The sequence below is a fragment of the Delphinus delphis genome, chromosome 11, assembly GCF_949987515.2.
Source record: "Delphinus delphis chromosome 11, mDelDel1.2, whole genome shotgun sequence".
Taxonomy (NCBI): domain Eukaryota; kingdom Metazoa; phylum Chordata; class Mammalia; order Artiodactyla; family Delphinidae; genus Delphinus; species Delphinus delphis.
Genome location: NC_082693.1, coordinates 51181691 through 51204354, shown reverse-complemented (window position 1 = coordinate 51204354; position 22664 = coordinate 51181691). Strand labels below are relative to the sequence as shown.

General features: G+C 38.5%; 1 protein-coding gene across 1 annotated transcript in view; it reads left to right on the top strand.

Moving 5' to 3' along the window:
- WIF1 (WNT inhibitory factor 1) overlaps nt 1-22664 on the top strand; it is an 86643-nt gene that overhangs the window by 34323 nt on the left and 29656 nt on the right. Inside the window, exon 3 of the mRNA XM_060026309.1 lies at nt 15728-15836. Coding sequence (XP_059882292.1) covers nt 15728-15836 — 109 coding nt within the window. The remainder of the gene's footprint in view (nt 1-15727; nt 15837-22664) is intronic.

The following is a 22664-nucleotide window of genomic DNA, read 5'->3' as shown; positions in this document are numbered from 1 at the left end:
TGACTGGTGTGAGGTGATATCTCATTGTAGTTTTGATTTGCATTTCTCTAATGATTAGTGATGTTGAACATTCTTTCATGTGTTTGTTGGCAGTCTGTATATCTTCTTTGGAGAAATGTCTATTTAGGTCTTCTGCCCATTTTTGGATTGGGTTGTTTGTTTTTTTGTTATTGAGCTGTATGAGCTGCTTGTAAATTTTGGAGATTAATCCTTTGTCAGTTGCTTCATTTGCAAATATTTTCTCCCATTCTGAGGGTTGTCTTTTGGTCTTGTTTATGGTTTCCTTTGCTGTGCAAAAGCTTTGAAGTTTCATTAGGTCCCATTTGTTTATTTTTGTTATTTCCATTTCTCTAGGAGGTGGGTCAAAAAGGATCTTGCTGTGATTTATGTCATAGAGTGTCCTGCCTATATTTTCCTCTAAGAGTTTGATAGTTTCTGGCCTTACATTTAGGTCTTTAATCCATTTTGAGCTTATTTTTGTGTATAGTGTTAGGGAGTCATCTAATCTCATACTTTTACATGTACTTGTCCAGTTTTCCCAGCACCACTTATTGAAGAGGTTGTCCTTTCTCCCCTGTACATTCCTGCCTCCTTTATCAAAGATAAGGTGACCTTATGTGTGTGGGTTTATCTTTGGGCTTTCTATCCTGTTCCATTGATCTATATTTCTGTTTTTGTGCCAGTACCATACTGTCTTGCTTACTGTAGCTTTGTAGTATAGTCTGAAGCCAGGGAGCCTGATTCCTCCAGCTACATTTTTCTTTCTCAAGATTGCTTTGGCTATTCGGGGTCTTTTGTGTTTCCATACAAATTGTGAAATTTTTTGATCTAGTTCTGTGAATAATGCCACTGGTAGTTTGATAGGGATTGCATGGAATCTGTAGATTGCTTTGGGTAGTATAGTCATTTTCACAATGTTGATTCTTCCAATCCAAGAACATGGTATATCTCTCCATCTATTTGTATCATCTTTAATTTCTTTCATCAGTGTCTTATAATTTTCTGCATACAGGTCTTTTGTCTCCTTAGGTAGGTTTATTCCTAGATATTTTATTCTTTTTGTTGCAATGGTAAATGGAAGTGTTTTCTTGATTTCACTTTCAGATTTTTCATCATTAGTGTATAGGAATGCCAGAGATTTCTGTGCATTAATTTTGTATCCTGCTACTTTACCACATTCATTGATTAGCTCTAGTAGTTTTCTGGTAGTATCTTTAGGATTCTCTATATATAGTATCATGTCATCTGCAAACAGTGACAGCTTTACTTCTTCTTTTCCAATTTGGATTCCTTTTATTTCCTTTTCTTCTCTGATTGCTGTGGCTAAAACTTCCAAAACTATGTTGAATAAGAGTGGTGAGAGTGGGCAACCTTGTCTTCTTCCTGATCTTAGTGGAAATGCTTTCAGTTTTTCACCATTGAGGACGATGTTGGCTGTGGGTTTGTCATATATGGCCTTTATTATGTTGAGGAAAGTTCCCTCTATGCCTACTTTCTGCAGGGTTTTTGTCATAAATGGGTGTTGAATTTTGTTGAAAGCTTTCTCTGTGTCTATTGAGATGATCATATGGTTTTTCTCCTTCAATTTGTTAATATGGTGTATCACATTGATTGATTTGCGTATATTGAAGAATCCTTGCATTCCTGGAATAAACCCCACTTGATCATGGTGTATAACATCATACATTTTTAAAGGTTTGTTTATTTGAATGAGGATCCAAAAATAAGGTCCACATATTGTGATTGGTTGCTAAGTCTTTTAGGTCTCTTTTAATCTATGTTTCCCCTCCATTGCTCTCATTTTTAAATTTCTTCAAATTTTTGTTGAGGAGACTAGGTTTTTGGCATATAGAGTTTCCCATAGCCTAGATATTTCTGATTACATCTCTGTGGTGTAGTCATACTTGTTCTTCTATCCTCTAAATTAATAGTTTGAAAAGACATTTCTAACTTGTTTTAAAGCTAAAGAAATAAGGTAATTGCAATTTTGCCTACACAGGATAACCTGAACTATAAACCCACGTCTGCAATAAGCAGAAAAGGAAAAGGTTTTTAGACTATTTTCACAACCACTGCTCTCCTTTTGAACTCTTCTCCCTATAACCACAGCACATGGCTGATGTCCTTCAGGACTGTGAGAACCCTCTTGATCACACTCCTCCAGCCCCAAACACCCAGAAATCCTCAGACTGCTTCCTTCTACCTATGCGTTCTCCCACTGTCTAGAAACTGCTGCCACACGCCATGAGTAAGGGACTCGCGTATTAATCCTGCTGTTTGTTGAATGCTTACTATGTGCCAACATTGGCTATCTGCTTTACACACATTATTTATTTTAATCCTTGCAACAGTGCTCGGAACCCTGCGGTTCCTCATGCTTGCCAAAGCCCTGTCAGAGCTTACACACCTGATCTTTCCACTGCCGAAAATGCTGCTCCCTCTTTCACCTGTGTAACTTCCGTGCATTCAGCAGACCTCAGGCGAGCCTTTCTTGACCCCAAGCTAAGTCAAATTACGTATTCGCAAAGCTCTACATCTCCTCTGAAGTACTTTATCACAGTCTTAATTATTTGATTAATGATCAACCCCCTTCCAGCCTGCAAACTCCATAAGGACAAAAACCAGATCTGTTTTTACTCATCCTTGGCATTGTAGGCATACAGAAAGCCTAGTGTCTGGCACATTCAGTACATATGTGTTGAATGAATAAGAGGCTAAGATTTTGCCCAAGGCCAGCTAGTAAGTCGTGGAATTAGAATTCGAGCCAAGTTGGTCTGACTGTCGCCTGAGTCTCACCCAGATTCACCCCAGAGTCTGGATGGTGTTATTTGGACTGCTAGCTGTCTCAGCGGAGGGCCAACTCAGAGGCAGCTTAGTTTTCTTGTGTGTGGCCTCATTGTCACCCGTTTCCTGCTGACTTGTGACTGGAATTCCAGTCTACCTCCCTCGATCAAAGCTTCACAAGTATACTGGGGCTTCTGTTTCGTTTAAAGTCAGAAATTTCATGACTTGGACTAGACGTGGTAAGACCTGATTTACCTGTTATTTTTAAGGAGATGACTAACTGGACTTAAAGCTTGTATCTGTTTTTTTATAATCATTTTTGAGCCACAAAAAATATATTAAGTCATCGGGGATTCAAATAAGAACAGACAAGATCCTCTGCCTAAGGGAGAGTGGGAAGACAAGTAACTAGATTGTTAGCATAAATACGATAGTAAAGATAAGGAAGAGTACAGGAAAGGAGCATCTGGAGTGGAAGAGTTTTACCAAAGAGGTGACATTTCACCTGAGTCTGGAGAGGTAAGTCAAGGTGGACCTTGCCTGGTGGACAAGGGCAGGGCTAGACATTCCAAGTGTAGAGGAGGCAGCAGGGTTCATGAGAGAGCATGGCAGTTCAGTGGATTCAAAGCTTGCTGTGACCGGATCAGTGCCTCGTGAGGAAAGACATGAGAGAAGAGGCTGGTGTGCAGAGCCCAGTGCAAAGCTGTAGCTGAACTCCTCCTGTGGTTAGAAATTATTAAGGGTTTTAAGTGGGAGCGGTGATGTGGTCCAGCTGGCATTCAGGAGGAAAAACTGGATGATAATGTGGATTGGAGGGCATACATCTGGAGGTCATTCATTAATAGGAAGATTTGTTGAGGGACAATTACAGGAGCATGAGTGAGAAATGTCTGAATTTTAGTCGTAACAATGGGAAGGAAAGAAGGAAATAGATTTGAGAAATCAGTGAAAGTTTGTAGAGGTGGGTGTTGAAAGAATAGTCTAAAAAGACCCACGTTTAGAGCTTGGGCCACTGGTTACAGGGCACTTGCTGTCTAAAGACATGTAAGTGAACAGGTTCATTGGGAAGATAATGCGTTTGGTTCAAGCATGTTAAGTCCAAGGGTAGATGTCTGGTAGACAGCTGTTGATATGAATCTAGAGCTCAGAAGAAGGGTGAAAACTGGAGATAAAAATTTGGAGATCATGGAAATGTAGGTGTAAATCGAAGACATAGAAACGATTAAGACACCCCAAGAAGAGAGCAGAAGCAAGAAGAGCAGACCAGAAGTAAACATCAACCTTGAAGGCAGTGGTTCTTAACCTTTTTTTTTTTTTTTTTTGAGTCATGGACTCCTTTAAGAATGTGATAAAAGCTAGGGTCTACTCTCCCCCCAGAATAGTCATATACATATAAACACAAAAGCTATGGATTCTCTAATGGTGTATGGGCCCACATTCCAAACTCGTTGTAAGGTGCAGTTATAAAAAGAGAAGCATGTGAAGGTCATAGAGAAGGAGACAGAAAACCCAAATTGTTTTTATGTATAGGTCAAAGAGAGAGAGAAGCTGATTGTGTTAAAAAAATTTAAGAGAACACAGGAGAGATTAAGGCAGAAAAGTGCTCAATGGATTTAACAACTTGGAAGTCATCCGTGACCTTTTAGGAAAACATTTTAATAGTAATGAGAGAAAAAAGCCATACTCTAGTGAGCTGAAGACCGATGGGCAAGAAAACCAAGGCCACAAGTATAGCCTCCTCTGGAAACATCATAATAATAGGAAGGAAGAAAGATAGCCTGGTAGGCACAGGGTTGGGTTTTTAACCTTTTCATCACATTATTATAGATGAGAGAAGATGACATTATTGATGGAGCCAGTCTCAGAGGATGTGGGAAGGAAGCAGGATGGAATGTGGATGTGGCCTCTTTGTAGGTAGACGGAGGAAAGTTGAGAGAGTTCCTATCTAGCAGTCTCTGTTTTCATTGTGGATAAGATATTGTCGTGAGTTGAGTGAAGACAGCAGGAATGGGGCAGAGGACTTGGGGGAATCTATGGACTTGTGTGTAGGAGAAGGGAGAAACTAGGGATGTTTAAAAGAATTGCTCAGGGGTCCTCGGAGACGACTGGAGTTAGCCACATAGATGTAGCCAGTCCTCAGATTATGGGTCTTCAGCGTCAGTAGTCTCCAGGAAATTGCTTCAGTGCCGTTTCTCTTTTTCTTAAAGAGGGACGATTGGCGCATGGATGACTAACAATTTTATAGCAGCAAATGTCCAGAGGAGCTTAGAAGATGTAAAAGGCTAATTGTGCTGTATGTTGGAGGCAATGGCTTTTTCTGAAGTATAAAAAACTTTATAGTGGTGACTATTATTTGAATCTTTTGCTAGTAAGACGAGTTCTCTAAAATTTGGACTTTGCAAATCTAATTATGAGGTTACAGATTATTTTTCTCTTTGGCTCTTAGGTAGGAACAGAACAACTGGCCATTGGAGGATATCTTGTCACATAGTATTCTGATATATGAAATTGAAATGATATGAACAAAGAAGTCAAATTAAGGCATATCTCATAACCATTAACAAGTTAGTTTAATGCATTTTTTTTAAACAATGTTAAGGGAGAAAGTCTTTTTTCTGGGTTTTATCAGAGAAGTTAATACTGTCCATGTGGATTCAATAAAAAAAAAAAATAAAGACTTGGAGAAGCAATTCTTTACCTGAAGCTTAAACTAAGAAAAATATGACCTAATATTAAATATTTTAAAAGCCATCACTGAGACTATCTCCTGACATTTCTAAGTCCGTTAAAAATTTCAAACACTTTTTATCAATAGAATGTAATAAATATATACCTCTAGAGATAAATTATAAAGAACTCTGAAAGAAGTGGAATATTAACTTTGCCTCTTTTGAGCTACTTATATGTTCTACCCAAATTTATTGGTACACTTTATAAGTGTCATTCTGCCCCCCAAAAATGTGACACGCTGAAATATACCACCAAGTGAATTATGTGAAAGAGAGTAAGGGGATGAGATACTGATGAAGAATTAAACGAGGTGTTAAGGGTACTCGCGCGGTTTCTAAATTATTATTAGAGAAATAGCTCTTAGCACATTCTCTCCCACCCACCACCTCCGTTAAGTGAATATCCGATGACTGCTTCTGAAGCTTTAAGAAAAGAAATATTCAAATATAAATCTTGAGATGTGAAGGAAAAAAATAGAAAAAGTATTCCTTTTCCTTTGTCAGAACTGAACTCTCCCTCTCCCGTCTCCTCTAGAACACCTGCAGTCATACTGCTGCTTTATCAGCCCTTCCATGGTCTCCAATAATTATTCTTAGTGTCCAGGAGACATTGTAGCTGTACCCCTGAGTTCCTCCACACTGTTTTTTTTTCCCCCATATCTCCTGTATAGACTGTCCCTAGCCCTCAAAGTGCCGGCTGCACCACTTGTAATGATGTTTTCTTTCCTCAGTCCCTTACCTTACCCCACGCAATATCGCCCAATATGGTCCTTCTTCCTACTGCCCAGTTTTTAGGTTGGCACTGACCCATAACTTTACAAATGCTTGAATTAGGGCAGGCTTATTCTGAGAAGGAGGTACTTGTCCCAGAAGCCTTGAGGAATAAAAAGAAATGAAGCTTTCAGAAACCCCACTGCTGTCGATGATCTCAGAGAGGCAGCAGTGAGCGGTCCTGAAGAGAGATCTTAGTTCCGTGCCCAGGAATTGAACCCGGGTAGCCTGGATTAAAAAAACCAGGAATCCTAGCCGCTGGACCACCAGGAGCTAGAGGCTAAAGACAAAGTTCCCCTGGCTCTTATCCCCATTTGAAAGCAAGAATGTTTCAAGGAGGTAAAAACAGGTACAAAGTTTATTATCAGAGACACAGCATAACATGTAGGAGAGCACACAGATAAGGAGTCTGTTTATTTAAGACAGAAGCAAGGCAGAAATACACACCCAGAGAGAAAGGGTAAGGACTTCCTCTCTAATGAGGGGAGGAGCACAGTAAAGAGGTGATTTAAATCACTTATATAGGACAGTCCTTCCCGGTCTTTGTTTACCTTTGGACAATTATCTTGTTCTATTTTCCACACTTGACTGGTCCTAGGATCCTCCCCAACATGTGTGCACAAATTTTTGCTAAGATGGATCCCACCGCAGAGGCCTGTGGGGCATATGTCCACACTTATTATGGGGTGGCGCACCCTCCCTTTTTCACCCCCAAGGAGCTTTCCTGTGCATGTGCAGACAGGGAAGTTTTCCTTGACCTCAGCAGTGGTCATCTTATCTCTTTACTTCAGCAGAGCTCAGCTTCTGGAGTGTCTGGTGAGAACAAAGCTTCAATTTTACTCCACCTGACAAACACCAGCCTTCCAGCCCAGGGGCCCATCTATCTCCTACCCTACCAACATTGCTCTTTCCAAGGAAAATTTTGGCAGTCTGGTGAATGAGTGCTGAACGGGGACTGTATTTTGTTCAGAGCCTACGTGGTCTTTATACTGATACTCTTTTTTTCACTCTTCAAAAGAACTTTAAAAAAACCTTTTCCATTCTCTAATGCTTTGCTTTTCTGCTGCCTTGTTATACCCCTCCCTCAAAAAAATTAAAAAGAAAACAAAACCTAACTTTTCGTTTTATCTAATACAAAATAGCAATATAGCTCTCTTGCATTGCTTTCCTATCTTTAGGAATCTTAAAAGAGAGTGACTAGCCAGGGATTTGTCAGATAACCGGGTCTGTTTCTGGTTTGCATGAGCGATGATGGTTCCAAACCCTAGGAGGAAAAAATGGAAAATGTCTTAGATATTTCAGATTCATGTGAAGCCAAACCGTGTGATCTCCTGCCAGTTTTAGTTTACAAAACTCTTGTGGTCCCGGGTGTGTTTACTTGGACTTTAAGTTTTACTATTACCATTATATTCCAATAACTTCACTCCCTCAACCAGCCCACTGACTGTGGTCTACTCTAGTGTGTATAAAAACAATTACTAGAACAGAAGAACTAGGCTGATTGAAATTCTCTCCTTAAAAATGTTAATTTCAATTTAATCCAAGCCAGCGACATAATTAAATAACTACTCTGCATGAGAAGGTGCTTTTTCTTTTTGTTTTTGAAACAAGTTCCTCTTAGAGCCAGTTTCAAAAGAAAGCAGGAAAAAAGTCATTGTTGATATTTCAGTGACATTGGCAATTGCATATTGTAACTTACAGAAGGCAAAATTTATGTAAATTTACACAATTTTACAAAATTTATAAACTTTTAAAATTATATAAATTGCATGTCATTATAAGTATATCTATGTAACTTATAGGAGAGATGCAAGTGAGAAATATGAACCAGAGGAGCACTGGACAGTCATGATTCAGAACTGGACCTTGTTTACACGATTTGCTTATATTCCTTCTGGGAGCCTGACTGCCAAGGTTTTGTCCCCAAACAAGCATAAAACGGTTACAAACTATGCCCAGATTGGCTGGCTATCAAATGTCAATGTTTCTTTGACTGCTCTTTTCTTCTAAAATGTTCTCTATTCTCTATGTATGCTGCGGTGACTGCCACACAGCAAAGTAAAAGAGAATCTTTTGACCCATAAAAGTAATTGAGCAATTGCCAAAACAGAGAAGCTGCTGCCTATCAGTAGAATCAGAGGCGAACGCCACTTCACCACAACCATGTGTTCTGGAACGCAGTGGGCTTACACATCTGGACGTTCCTTGGTAGGTCATTCATTCATTCAGCAAATATTTATTCAATACCTCGTGCTGTGCACAAGGCTGAGTGAATCTCCAATAGAGTTCTGGAAAAAAAATATATAATCCCACCCTCAACACAAAGAATCCAAAATGTATATGAGAATACATGATATACACATGTGAAAAGTTTCATAATAATACATGGCGGTACATGTTTAAGGGCCAGGCTGGTTTAAGTCCTATCACAGGTCAGTATAGGCCAAAACACTGGGATACAGGTGTGGCTCCGGTAGGTACAGAGCAGGCCAGTTGAGCTCCATCAGTGTATCCCTGTTGGGGAGTAGTAAGAAACAAAGGAAATGTGGACCCAAATTGTGGAAGGACATTCAGACAGGCTAAAGGCCTTATCCTGGAGATAAAGAGAGACAGGAAAGGATTGTGATGTGGTGAAAGTGATACTAACTCAAAAAGATATATGAGCCCCTATGTTCATAGCAGCACTGTTTACAATAGCCAAGACATGGAAACAACCCAAGGGCCCAACAGATGATTGGATTAAGAAGATGTGGTTTATACACACAATGGAATATTACTCCACCATAAAAAAGAATGAAATACTGCCATCTGCAGCAGAGTGGATGAACCTAGAGAATATTATGCTTATTGAAATAAGTCAGACAAAGAAAAATACTTTGTATCACTTACATGTGGAATCTAAAAAATAACACAGGGACTTCCCTGGCGGTCCAGTGGTTGCGATTTCGCCTTCCAGTGCAGGGGTGTGTGTGGGTTCAACCCCTGGTTGGGGAGCTAGGATCCCACGTGCCTCTCCACCACGAAGCCAAAACACAAAACAGAAGCAATATTGTAACAAATTCAATAAAAACTTTAAAAATGGTCCACATCAAAAAAATAAAAAATAATACAAATAAATGTATATACAAAACAGAAACAGACTCACAGATATAGAATACAAGCTTGTGGTTACCAAAGGGGCGAGGGAAGGGGGGAGAGGCAAACTAAGAGGATAGGATTAAGAAATACAAACTACTATATATAAAATAGATAAGCAACAAGTATATACTGTGTAGCACCAGGAAGTATACCCATTATCTTGTAATAACCTATCATGGAATATAATCTGCAAAAATACTGAATCACTATGTGGTGCACCTGAAACTAACACAATATTGTAAATCAACTATACTTCAATAAAAAAGTGATGTTTTCATTAGATATATTGGCTTATGTTATGGCAGATATTTTAAAGCGGCAGAGAGGAAGGATATTTGTAGTGAGGTGGATGGACCTAGAGTCTGTCATACAGAGTGAATGAAGTAAGTCAGAAAGAGAAAAACAAATACCGTATGCTAACACATATATGGAATCTAAGAAAAAAAAAAAGGTCATGAAGAACCTAGGGTTAAGACGGGAATAAAGACACAGACCTACTAGAGAATGGACTTGAGGATATGGGGAGGGGGAAGGGTAAGCTGTGACAAAGTGAGAGAGTGGCATCGACATATATACACTACCAAACGTAAGGTAGATAGCTAGTGGGAAGCAGCCGCATAGCACAGGGAGATCAGCTCGGTGCTTTGTGACCACCTTAGAGGGGTGGGATGGGGAGGGTGGGAGGGAGGGAGACGCAAGAGGGAGGAGATATGGAGACATATGTATATGTATAGCTGATTCACTTTGTTATAAAGCAGAAACTAACACACCATTGTAAAGCAATTAATACTCCAATAAAGATGTTTAAAAAAAAGATTACGAAAAGAGAAAGGATAAGATTTTTGTGTCTGGCTATCGGGAGAGGCAAGAAACAACTCTAAGGTTTGGTGCCTTTATTCTGGAAAAATGATAATACTGTCGACAGATGCAAAGAAATCAGGTGGGGATGGTGCTTTGTGAATGAGGCTCCATGCTGAAACAGCACGCCATGACGTGGTGTAAATGTTTCGCCCTGAGCATCATTGCTCAGAAGGAAATATTCAGTACTTCAGTCTGTGAAAGTGCGGGAGTTTTATGGCAGAATGTAACGAATGAAGAGCTGAGGCTTGAGTGCGAACGATTTTCTGAGACGGTGAGCTGAAAGGAGACTTAATAAGGACATGCAGGAAGGTCAAGATGTGGGACAAGAATCAGTGGACTGTCGCAGAATCCAAGGATAAGGAGTTGTGAGTTTGAAGGATGAAATTTTGCAGAGAGGTAACAAGAAGAATGCCGAGGAAGAACGTGAGATCTGGCATTTTTGGTCTAGACATTCAGGTGTCAGATTATTTTAAGCATTGGGCATGCTTATTCGTTTTGTTTGGGACTTCAGCATTGAACTATTTTCCTTTCTTGCTTATTTTAGTAGATTTCTTCTTGCATTTCACATACTGTGTAGGAGCTATTTTATATTCCTTTAGTAATTCTCAGGCTCAGGGCCTGGCTAATCTGAACATACTTGTATGCTATAATAGTAGGCTGTTGTGACAATTAAATGAACAGTGACTAGAGTATAATGAACACTCAGCAAAAATTATTGGTAAAATTTCAAACTTTATGGCAGTATGTTCTGTATTTTTTTAATAAATTTATTTATGTATTTATATTTTTTATTTTTGGCTGCGTGAAGAAATGAAGACCTCTTCATTTCTGCACGTGGGCTTTCTCTAACTGGTGCGTGGGGGCTGCTCTTCATTGTGGTGCGCAGGCTTCTCATTGCGGTGGCTTCTCTTGTTGCGGAGCACGGGCTCTAGGTGCGTGGGCTTCAGTAGTTGTGGCTCGCGGGCTCTAGAGCGCAGGCTCAGTAGTTGTGGCGCACGGGCTTAGTTGCTCTGTGGCACGTGGGATCTTCCCAGACCAGGGTTCGAACCCGTGTCCCCTGCATTGGCAGGAGGATTCTTACCCACTGCGCCACCAGGGAAGTCCTGTTCTGTATTTTTAAATCACCTGAGAATTTTGGAGGGACAAATACGATACCTTTATTGTTTAAGTTTTCCCATGAATACTTAGGCCAACATCGTAATGCATGAAGTTAAAAGAGGTTTGAGAGCCATGGTTTTATGAAGAACCTTTGATTCTTAACTCAGAGGTTCCTGCAATTATTGTGCTTATTAGATTAAGTGTATACCATAAACTCAGAACTTCAAAGGTGGAAAAGAAATACTGGATTCTCTCCATTCCTTCCAATGGTTAATGCAATTCTCTGCTTCCTTTCTCCATGTCTACCCAAAAATAAGTGCCAGAGCAAAGGCCTTATGAGTTATCCCATTTTGCTGTTTAAATGATGTCTTCATCTCTTCTGGAAGGAACAACTCTAATATTCAGCCAAGTTGCTTGGAAGCAAGTTAAATGGCTTCCAGCCCTCCTTTCTTGATAATATTTGGGTGTCTTTTATACCTCTCTATGAAAAGAAAATTTACTGCATGGCAAACCAGGCCAGCAAGATTTCTCAGCAACTTAATTTAGAAGTGAATTATTCTTCTGAATAGACCCATTCTTTGTTTGAATACAAGGCAATCCTTTCATGTGTTTCCCAAATAAGCATCCTAGTTACCCCTACCTGAGTTTCCACTAGTGTCATTTAATGTAACAGAATGTACTTTTTCCTAATAGAGGTTTTATGCTTTCCAACATGCCACCTCCCTATTGCAGTTCATGCTCTGAGTTACTTTTATCTCAATAATAAATGTGCAATTTGTGAAACTTGTTCCCAAACTTTAAAGCTAGCTCTCTGTTCTCTTTGGCATAGAATTTAGGTTTTATTTGCCCCCAAGTAAGTTCTTCCAGGAGAGAGTTTTGGGACTAAGAATGTTGATTATAAATAAAGTAAAAACAGAAAGTCCTGTCTAGGAGTTATAATATGACATTAATAAATCTATCACCTCTTCCATCAGCCATTTTCTATGATTTTGAGGGAACTATTTAAGCCCTTAAGCTAAATGAGGAATATATTTCATCTCTACCTCATGGTGATGATAATTTATTTGTAAAAATATTTATGTGGTATTGGTGATTTTGATAGATTGCTTTATAATGACAAAGTGAAACTGAAAGAAGTCAGTGTTGAGATCAGACAAAGGGTGGGTCAATTTCTAAGTGGTTTTCAAGTTGGAGTTTGTAAGAAGGCAGTGGACATGAACATGGACAAAGTCCTTTTGAAAAATATATACCAGGTATGAAGAAAATCATATACTTTAGAGATTACAGCATCATCATCTCTAAAAAGAAAGCCAAATAAGTAAAAAGGTTTTCTCTGGCAGCTGCCTTTTGCTGATAAGATCCGAAGAAGAAACTGTTTTGACCAGTTCCTTGTGATAGAACTGTAGTAGAAAAGCCATGATGTTTACTGATTCTCAAAGAAATCAAACGGACATCCTAAAACCTGTAGTGTAAAATCTGTGATTGATAAGATCAGAGTATTGGCTTGCCAGAGAAGTTTATTAAACCTAGCTGCATCCTGTGGTGAGGCCATGCCAATGCCAATGCCAATTATAAACTCTCTGGAACTGAATATAGCGCATTCGTGCTTCCCAACCTACTTTACGTGACCACACTCAAAAGCAACAACAGGAGACCCAAAGGTTCTATGAAGTTATATTTCTGGACTGAGTGAAATTCTTTCAGCCCCACTTTCTGTGAACATCATCAAAAGCTTTTGAAAGAGACATTCAGAATCTGCTTAAATACCGAGTGTTGTTTTCTGGAAGCACACTTTCAGGGAGACTGCCGGAGATTAAATACATTGTTACGTGAGCGTGGCCCCACTAAATAGAAGCCCAAGAAGAATATTTCAACTCTGATCAGAGATTTATACAAATAGAGCCAATGATTCTCATCAGCCACACAGAACTGAAAGCAGGGTATGTGATTAATGTCTGTTGTTAAATAAGTGTATTTATTTCACTATAAAAGTCATGGAACCACATGTGGAAAATTTGGAAAAGAGACGCAGACGTAGAGAAGGGATTTGTGGACGCAGGGTGGGACGAAGTGAGAGAGTAGCATTGACATATATACACTACCATGTGTAAAATAGACAGCTAGTGGGAAGCAGCCACATAGCACAGGGAGCTCAGCTCAGTGCTCTGTTATGACCTAGAGGGGTGGGATATAGCTGATTCACATTGTTGTACAACAGAAACTAACACAACATCGTAAAGCAATTACACTCCAATTAAAAAAAAAAAATCCTACACAGTCATTGTTTTAACCTTGGTGTCTAGTCTTCCATCCTTTTTCTTATTAATGCAAAAAATGATTTTAAAAACTTACTGAAATTATATTATTTTATAAATGCATTTTTAAAATACATCATCCATATAAACAGATTTAATTTATAACGTGAAAGGTATAATTATGGAGCAGCAAATGATAACATTATGTGTTATTTGAAGCAATATAGCTACTGAAATGTTTTATTTTCAACATATTTGCACTCTGTCCACTCAGCTCTTTTCCATTGTTAAATGTACTATAAATACAAATATTTCGAATATTTTGGCATGTGGAATTTCACAAGTGGTTGTTGTGTTATTGTTGCTAGCTGATATTACTGTACTTGGTAATATAAGTAACCAAAAGTTATTAATTACAAGGGCATACAGTGCTACATCCTTTCATAATACCTACCATGATATGCTTTAGAACAAAAAGGGGAATGACAAATATTATCTAGTAAAGTATAGAGGGAAGCATAGCTGGTAGAAGTCATTTAAAACACCTAGATTCACGAAACGCAGTCTAAGTAGCAGCCCACTTTTAATAGTCGTTGGTTTTCCTGAAGGGACATAAATAATGTTTTCTTTTTCAAAGGAATTCATTCCCATTGAATGACCTTTCCTGATGACACTCTTTTCGTCAGAATTCTTGCAATCCTTCCCTTAGACAGGGTAGGAGTTAACTGTCTTATGACCCTTTATCCTCAGGGCCCTCCTAGTGAATGAATTTAGTAAAATTAATTCACACAACTCTTTTTACCCACCCAGGGAACCTTTCACAGTGGTCTTCTGGAACCACTGCCACAATTCAAAGAAGCGGTTGCAGTGGGAACTTGGTCAGTGAAGGTGCCCCTTCTGACCTAGTGAAAGCTGCAAGTGCTTTTCAACTCACTCCAGGCATGGACAGTGTCCCTATAGCTGCTGAGATTACCCTTTTGCATGATCACCCTCATGGTAAAGCCCTTAATGCCTAATACATTGATATTGTGACTTAAGGCAGAAAGTTGTGTCAATGTCTACCATATATCTCTTATATCTTCCACATTGGAAAATAAATTTTATACTGCATATAAATTTTTATACTACATATAAGATAGGCTGTATTCTTTTTTAAACCTCTTCCTATCCCATGTTTATGTAATCAACTTAATTAACCCATCCAAATTCTGGATATCCTACAGATAACTGCAGAACCTCTCAATCTGCCTACCTTTCATTTCAGAATCTGTGCTATTTATTGATTGTTCTTTATTCTTAAGCAAGAACACATTGTTTCCATCACAAACCGTTTTAATAATCCAGCTGAGAATCAGTTAAGCATCAAAGCTTGAGTGAGATTATACATCACTACTTTCAGTATTTCATGGCCATTCAAGTAGCAAGAATCATTTCTCAACTAGACTCAGTGGGAAAATGAAAATGTTTACAATATAAAGCTTTACGGCTTGTTGTCATATTGAAGAGGTGGTTTTCACATTTTTAGACTTTTCTCTCCATAATTAAATTGAGATGTTAAATATAAACCTTCCAAAGGGAATGATACTGAAAAATGAACATTCACACCAAGATAATTAAATTTTGGAATTTCATGTCTTCTTTTGCCAATAGGTTGCTGCTTTCATTATCACTTACTTATTACATCTTTCCAAATTCTGGTCAAAGACTCACGTCAGATTTGAAAAGAATTAAAGAATGACCCAAGAAGCTCAGGTGGATTTTCTAAGGGCTAGTTGAAGATTGTTTTGACATCACCTGTTTCCTTAAGAGAAGTTTTCTCAATCCTTTTAAGCTAAAAGGCTACCTTGTGAATATCGTGGACATGTGTTATTAATATTTTTAAAGAATCACTTCTCTCCAAGCAGAGTCTAATTCTAGAGTTCTAAAACCCAGAAGAGAGAGTTATGCCTACACAATATTTTAAGTGCCGTATACTCCAGAATTCCTGTAGTGAAAAATGTCAGTCTTCCATCAGAGGGATGATGAATTGAGAAGTGCCTTCCCACTCTCTGTGGTTTCCATGGTGCTGATTGTCAATGCCTTTTGTTGTAGGCAGAATACTTCTATGAATTCCTGTCCTTGCGCTCCCTGGATAAAGGCATCATGGCAGACCCAACCGTCAATGTCCCTCTGCTGGGAACAGTGCCTCACAAGGCATCAGGTGGGTGGTCTTCACCTCAGAGAAAGGTTTACACTTAAAATATAATAGCGATGGGAATAATATTTTAGATCCAGTTGTCACCCATCAGAGACATTACAGAATGTTTTCCTGAAGAGATCTGTTGATTTTAGGGCAAATCAGTTGTTATGTCCCTATTTCCTTTGGGCAAAAGATTAGGATAGGCATGAAGAAATGGAAGTTTTAGAATTTCCTAAAAACTCAGTTCATAAATGATTCCAGATTAGAAAAAGAAAAGTCACTATGTGAGATATACTTGGCCAACAAGTGTGAATTAATGTAGTACATATAAATGTGGCAAAGATGCAAAGTAAGTGATCGAGAGAGAATGGGACAAGTCAAGAAAAACTTCCCCTAAATGAACATTGTATTGAATTTTTTTTTTTTTTTTTGCGGTACGCGGGCCTCTCACTGTTGTGGCCTCTCCCATTGCGGAGCACAGGCTCCGGACGTGCAGGCTCAGCGGCCATGGCATGGGCCCAGCTGCTCCGCGGCATGTGGGATCTTCTCAGACCGGGGCACGAACCCGCGTCCCCTGCATCGGCAGGCGGACTCTTAACCACTGCGCCACCAGGGAAGCCCTGAATAGGAATTTGAAGTAGAGAGGAGACATAGCAAAGTAGGAGAAAGGGGTTCAGTCTTTCAGATCTAATCATTCTTCTCTACTAAGAAAATCCAGTATGCAGTTATTTGTTTAGAACTTTTCAACTTACAGAACACCAGTTCATGCATTATCTGATTTGTGTTCTGGGAGGGCGTCAAGGCCTGAATTACGGCTCCATTTTACAAATTAGAAAATTGAGGCTTGTGACGTTCAACTGACTTTCCCATAGTCATGTAATAAGCAGTGAAGCTGAGACTAGAGCCCAGGTTTTATGACTTTTAGAAAAATACAGAGATCACTTATGTAACCTATGTTACATTGAGTATATATATATTTTTACATAATTGTAGTAATATTATATATTTGGTCTTGCATAATGATTTTTTGGCTTTTAACATTTTAACATAAGCATTTTCCCATGTCACTACACATATTTCCAAAAGTTATTTTTAATGCCCTTATAATATTGTTTTATGAACATACCGTAATTTATTTACTCATTCCCTTATTGTGTTACTTAGATTGTTTTTAGGGTTGGCATACTAGAAATATCACAGTAAACATCATTTTTAAAGTAACAGATGGTCAGTAGCCCTGTTTGTCTTATTCACCATGACTGCCAACACAGGGCCCAGCATAGAACAGGCTCTCAGAAAATACTTGTTGGATTCACACGTGTAGCAAAATCTTAAAGTTCATCTCATTATTTTGTTAAGAATAGATTCTTAGATGTAAAATTATTGTGTCAAAGGATATGAACTATGAACTTTTTAAAAGGCTCTTAAATTGCCAAAATGCCAAATTACTTTCCGCAAAGGCTGTGCCTATTTGCACCCTGGCTAGCAGTGCTGGAGAGTGCCTGGCTTACTAACTTCATCAACATGTGTTATTAATCATGTTAGCTGTTTTGCTGACTTAAAAAGTGAAAAGTGGTTTCTCAGTGTTCTTTCAATTTGATTTTTTAAATTCCTATGAGGTAGGAAGTTATTTTCTTGTATCTGTTAGACAATGTAAATGTCTGTGTGCCGTGCTCATTTTTATATTGAAATACTGTGGTTCTTATTAATTTGCAAAGCTCACTGTAAAGTACTGACTGTTGATTGCAATTTTTTTCAATTTATGTTTTATTTTATTTTTTTTGAGGAGGGATATGCAGAGGCTTTAAAATCCTGTGTGGTCAAAACTATCTTTTCCTTTGTGATGTTTTTCCTATTACTTTTATGCTTGGAAATTAATTCCTATTCTAGAGAACGATTAGTTGATAATTTACACATGCTTCTAATATTTTACAAAAATTTATTTTGGCAGTAGTATGAGGTAGGGCTCAACCTGAATTATTTTTCTGAACTGTCGACTTTTCCAGCGTAAGAGGTTGGACTGACTCAAGATATGCTCTTTATTTTACAGTAAGTTTTTTATAGATAAGAGTTGGTTTTAGAGACTACTGTTTGTTCTAATATTATAATATTTATAGTTTTATAATAAAATAATTGATAGCAGAATCCTGCCTCTTAAAAAAGATTAGTCTTGTTCTTTTAGAGCAACATTAGAATAATTTGTCAGACATCAAATGAAGATCTCGTTAGGAGCTAATTTTTTTCTTTTCCATTAGGGTTTATTATAGGATATTGAATATAGTTCCCTGAGCTATGCAATAGGACATTGTTGTTTATACATTCTATATATAATAGTTTGCATCTGCTAGTCCCAAACTCCCCATCCATCACTCCCCCACACCCCTCCCCCTTGGCAACTACAAGTCTGTTCTCTATGTGAGTCTGTTTCGTATGTAAGTTCATTTGTGTCATGTTTTAGGTTCCACAAATAAGTGATATCATATGGTATTTGTCTTTCTGACTTACTTCACTTAGTATGGTCATCTCTAGGTCCATGCATGTAGCTGCAAATGGCATTATTTCATTCTTTTTTATGGCTGAGTAATATTCCACTGTGTGTGTGTGTGTGTGTGTGTGTGTGTGTGTGTGTGTGTGTGTGTGTATATACACCATATCTTCTTTCTCCATGCATCTGTTGATGGACATTTAGGTTGTTTCCATGACTTGGCTATTGTAAATAGTGCTGCTATGAACAAAGGGGTGCTTGTATCTTTTCAAATTAGAATTTTCTCTGGATATATGCTCAGGAGTGGAATTGCTGAATCATATGGTAGATCTATTTTTAGTTTTCTGAGTAACCTCCATACTGTTTTCCATAGTGGCCGCACCAACTTACATTCCCACCAACAGTGTAGGAAGGCTTCCCTTTTCTGCACACCCTACCCGGCATTTGTTATTTGTAGACGTTTTAATGATGGCCATTCTGACTGGTGTGAGGTGGTACGTCATTTTAATTTTGATTTGCATTTCTCTACTGATTAGTGATATTGAGCATCTTTTCATGTGCCTGTTGGCCATCTGTATGCCTTATTTGGAGAAATGTCTATTTAGATCTTCTGCCCATTTTTTGATTGTTTTTTTTTTTTATATTGAGCTGTATGAGATGTTAGTATATTTTGAAAATTAACCCCTTGTCGGTTGCATCATTTGCAAATATTTTCTCCCAGTCTGTAGGTTGTCTTTTCATTTTGTTTATGGTTTCCTTTGCTGAGGAGCTAATTTAAATTGATGAAATAATCAGGAAATCAGGCACCCTTACAGAGTCCATTTTCAGGTTGTAGTTATCTACTACTTCCAATGTATCTGTATTGCCACATCCCAGCACTGTAAGAGTTGGGGACTAAATAAGCACAGAGTTTCTCTAATTTCCTGGCATAGATGCCCATGTGGGTATAGACAGGAAGAGTGTGAATCTGAGTTTCTCTTGGGTCATCCCAGTGCTGCCGATATGACTCACAGCCCTCCCAGAGGATTTACTTCCAATCCAGATGGGTTTAGGTTCTAGGAAGCTCCTATGAAGGAAAAAGGCCTTGGGTTCTGGAGATACACTCACCTAAGATTTGTAGCCTCAAGGATATGAATATCCCATTCCAGATACATGGGTACCCCAATTCCGCTCAGATGATAATGCTAGTATTATTGCATACTGCTACATCATGGAGACAAGAAAGTTCTTAGAATATGACCACCAAATTCTTGGAATAGGGCATTACTCGGTCTCATGCCACGTCACTTGGTGTTCCTTTTTAGTCGAAGATAATTTTCTATAAAATTTTTCTTGAGCATATTTGTTCTTTTTCTTAAGAAGTGGTCAGGAGTAAGATAAATACATAACATGTCTCTCAATTTCCATTTCATATTTTTGAATTTTTCTTTTGTCTTTTTCTGATTATTAAAGAAGTACAAACTCATTTAGCCCATTAAAAGGTATTAATTAATTGCACAGTTATACCTCCTCAACTTAAAATAAATCTTGAATCTTTGGATTTCTAATCAAATGCTTATATCCAAAATCTTCCCAGTTTTATCAATTTTTTGTGTCTAGTAAAAAAAAAGTTTACTGAAATTCTACTTCTTAGGATATTGAAGCAGTAAGGTTTTGAATATATGATATGAGAACACTTTAATAGGTCATGTTTAGAGAAAACATCATTTGCTAATAATTTAGAATCTTTAATAAAATGTAGAAGAAAAGTGGATGATACTTCGGGCAAGGTGAGACTAAAAAGAACAAGCCTGGGATGAGGTGACTCACGCACATGTGTGTGCATTTATACACACACACACACACACACACACATTTTACACGGACAACCCCCCCTCCCCCCATAGAGATTTTTGGAGGCAGATGTAGGATTTGTTTGCAGAAATGCAGGTGCAAGAAGTTTATGGGGATTGTAGTTCATTTCAGGGCAATTATTCATTAGCCTCATTAAGCTCAGTCCCCCCAGCATGAGCAGTGAGGGTAACTTGAATTAATAAAAAGTAACCAAATCAGTGTGTCTTGCTCCTAAGCGTCCAGGTAGCGTTCATTACTCTGCTGGTCTATTTAATACCCTCAAGCTGCTAAGGTGTTCTTTTATCCTACAGACTCCTATATGCCTAAGCGTTGCACGAAAAAGAAAACTCTTGATCTTTAACGGTTATGAAGTGCCTGCTTTCTGGCATCTGAAGAGAACAAAAACAGGAAATACAAACTGCAGGGTGGTTCAGTAAAATTCCTCAGTTGGATAACGAAAAACAGTTTCCATCAAGCCAAGGCTTTACCTGTTGGAACACTCTTTCTCTGTCATCCCATGAAACCAACAGAGCAGGGGTGTTTCTCAACCAAGACCATCAGGAATCCAATGTGTAGAAATTGTCAAATAGGTGTTAGTGCTGGGAGGACCATCTTCTTCTGGGTGACCCCCATCCTTAGAAAGTGAAGCCCAGAGTAGGTACTCAGTAAGCATTTGCTGAGAGAATGAATGGATGACTATTTGTGTTGGATGATTTATATTCATGGAACAGCTTATAATCATGTGGTGTCGAGGATGAGATCTCGCCCACCTTATTCATCTCTTCCCTTGCTGTGAGGCAGTGGTTTGCATGACCGAGGCTGAGGCTGTATGAACACCATACTGGTCTCAGGGTGGAAGATTTAAAACATCTTTTTTGGAGTATAATTGCTTTACAGTGGTGTGTTAGTTTCTGCTGTATAACAAAGTGAATCAGCTATAAATATACATTTATCCCCATTTCTCCTCCCTCTTGCGTCTCCCTTCTACCCTCCCTATCCCACCCCTCTAGGTGGACACAAAGCACCGAACTGATCTCCCTGTGCTATGTGGCAGCTTCCCACTAGCTATCTGCTTTACATTTGGTAGTGTATATATGTCCATGCCACTCTCTCACTTCGTCCCAGCTTACCCTTCCCCCACCCCGTGTCCTCAAGTCCATTCCCTACGTCTGCGTCTTTATTCCTGTCCTGCCCTTAGGTGCTTCACAACCTTTTTTTTTTTTTTAGACACCTTATATGTGTTAGCATATGGTCTTTGTTTTTCTCTTTCTGAGTTACTTCACTCTGTATGACAGTCCCTAGGTCCATCCACCTCACTGCAAATAACTCAGTTTTGATTCTTTTTATGGCTGAGTAATATTCCATTGTATATATGTGCCACATCTTCTTCATCCATTCATCTGTCAACGGACACTTAGGTTGCTACCATATCCTGGCTACTGTAAATACTGCTGCAATGAACACTGTGGTACATGACTCTTTTTGAATTATGGTTTTCTCAGGGTATATGCCCAGTAATGGGATTGCTGGGTCATATGGTAGTTCTATTTTTAGTTTTTTAAGGAAACTCCATACTGTTCTCCATAGTGGCTGTATCAATTTACATTCCCACCAACAGGGCAAGAGGATTCCCATTTCTCCACAACCTCTCCAGCATTTATTGTTTCTAGATTTTTGTTTGAGTATGGCCATTCTGACTGGTGTGAGGTGATACCTCATTATAGTTTTGATTTGCATTTCTCTAATGATTAGTGATGTTGAGCGTCCTTTCATGTGTTTCTTGGCAACCTGTATATCTTCTTTGGAGAAATGTCTATTTAGGTCTTCTGTCCATTTTTGGATTGGTTTTTTTGTTTTTTTAATATTTAGATGCTTGTAAATTTTGGAGATTAATCCTTTGTCAGTTGCTTTGTTTGCAAATATTTTCTCCCATTCTGAGGGTTGTCTTTTCGTCTTGTTTATAGTTTCCTTTGCTCTGCAAAAGCTTTAAAGTTTCATTAGGTCCCATTTGTTTATTTTTGTTTTTATTTCCATTTCTCTAGGAGGTGGGTCAAAAAGGATCTTGCTGTGATTTATGTCATCATGTTCTGCCTATGTTTTCCTCTCAGAGTTTTATAGTGTCTGGCCTTACATTTAGGTCTTTAATCCATTTTGAGTTTATTTTAGTTTATGGTGTTAGGGAGTATTATAATTTCATTCTTTTACATGTAGCTGTCCAGTTTTCCCAGCACCACTTATTGAAGAGGCTGTCTTTTTTCCAGGCTGTCTTATTGAAGAGGGTGCCTCCTTTATCAAAGATAAGGTGACCATATGTGTGTGGGTTTATCTTTGGGCTTTCTATCCTGTTCCATTGACCTATATTTCTGTTTCTGTGCAAGTACCATACTGTCTTGATTACTGTAGCTTTGTAGTATAGTCTGAAGTCAGGGAGCCTGATTCCTCCACCTCCATTTTTCTTTCTCAAGGTTGCTTTGGCTATTCAGGGTCTTTTGTGTTTTTATACAAATTGTGCAATGTTTTATTCTAGTTCT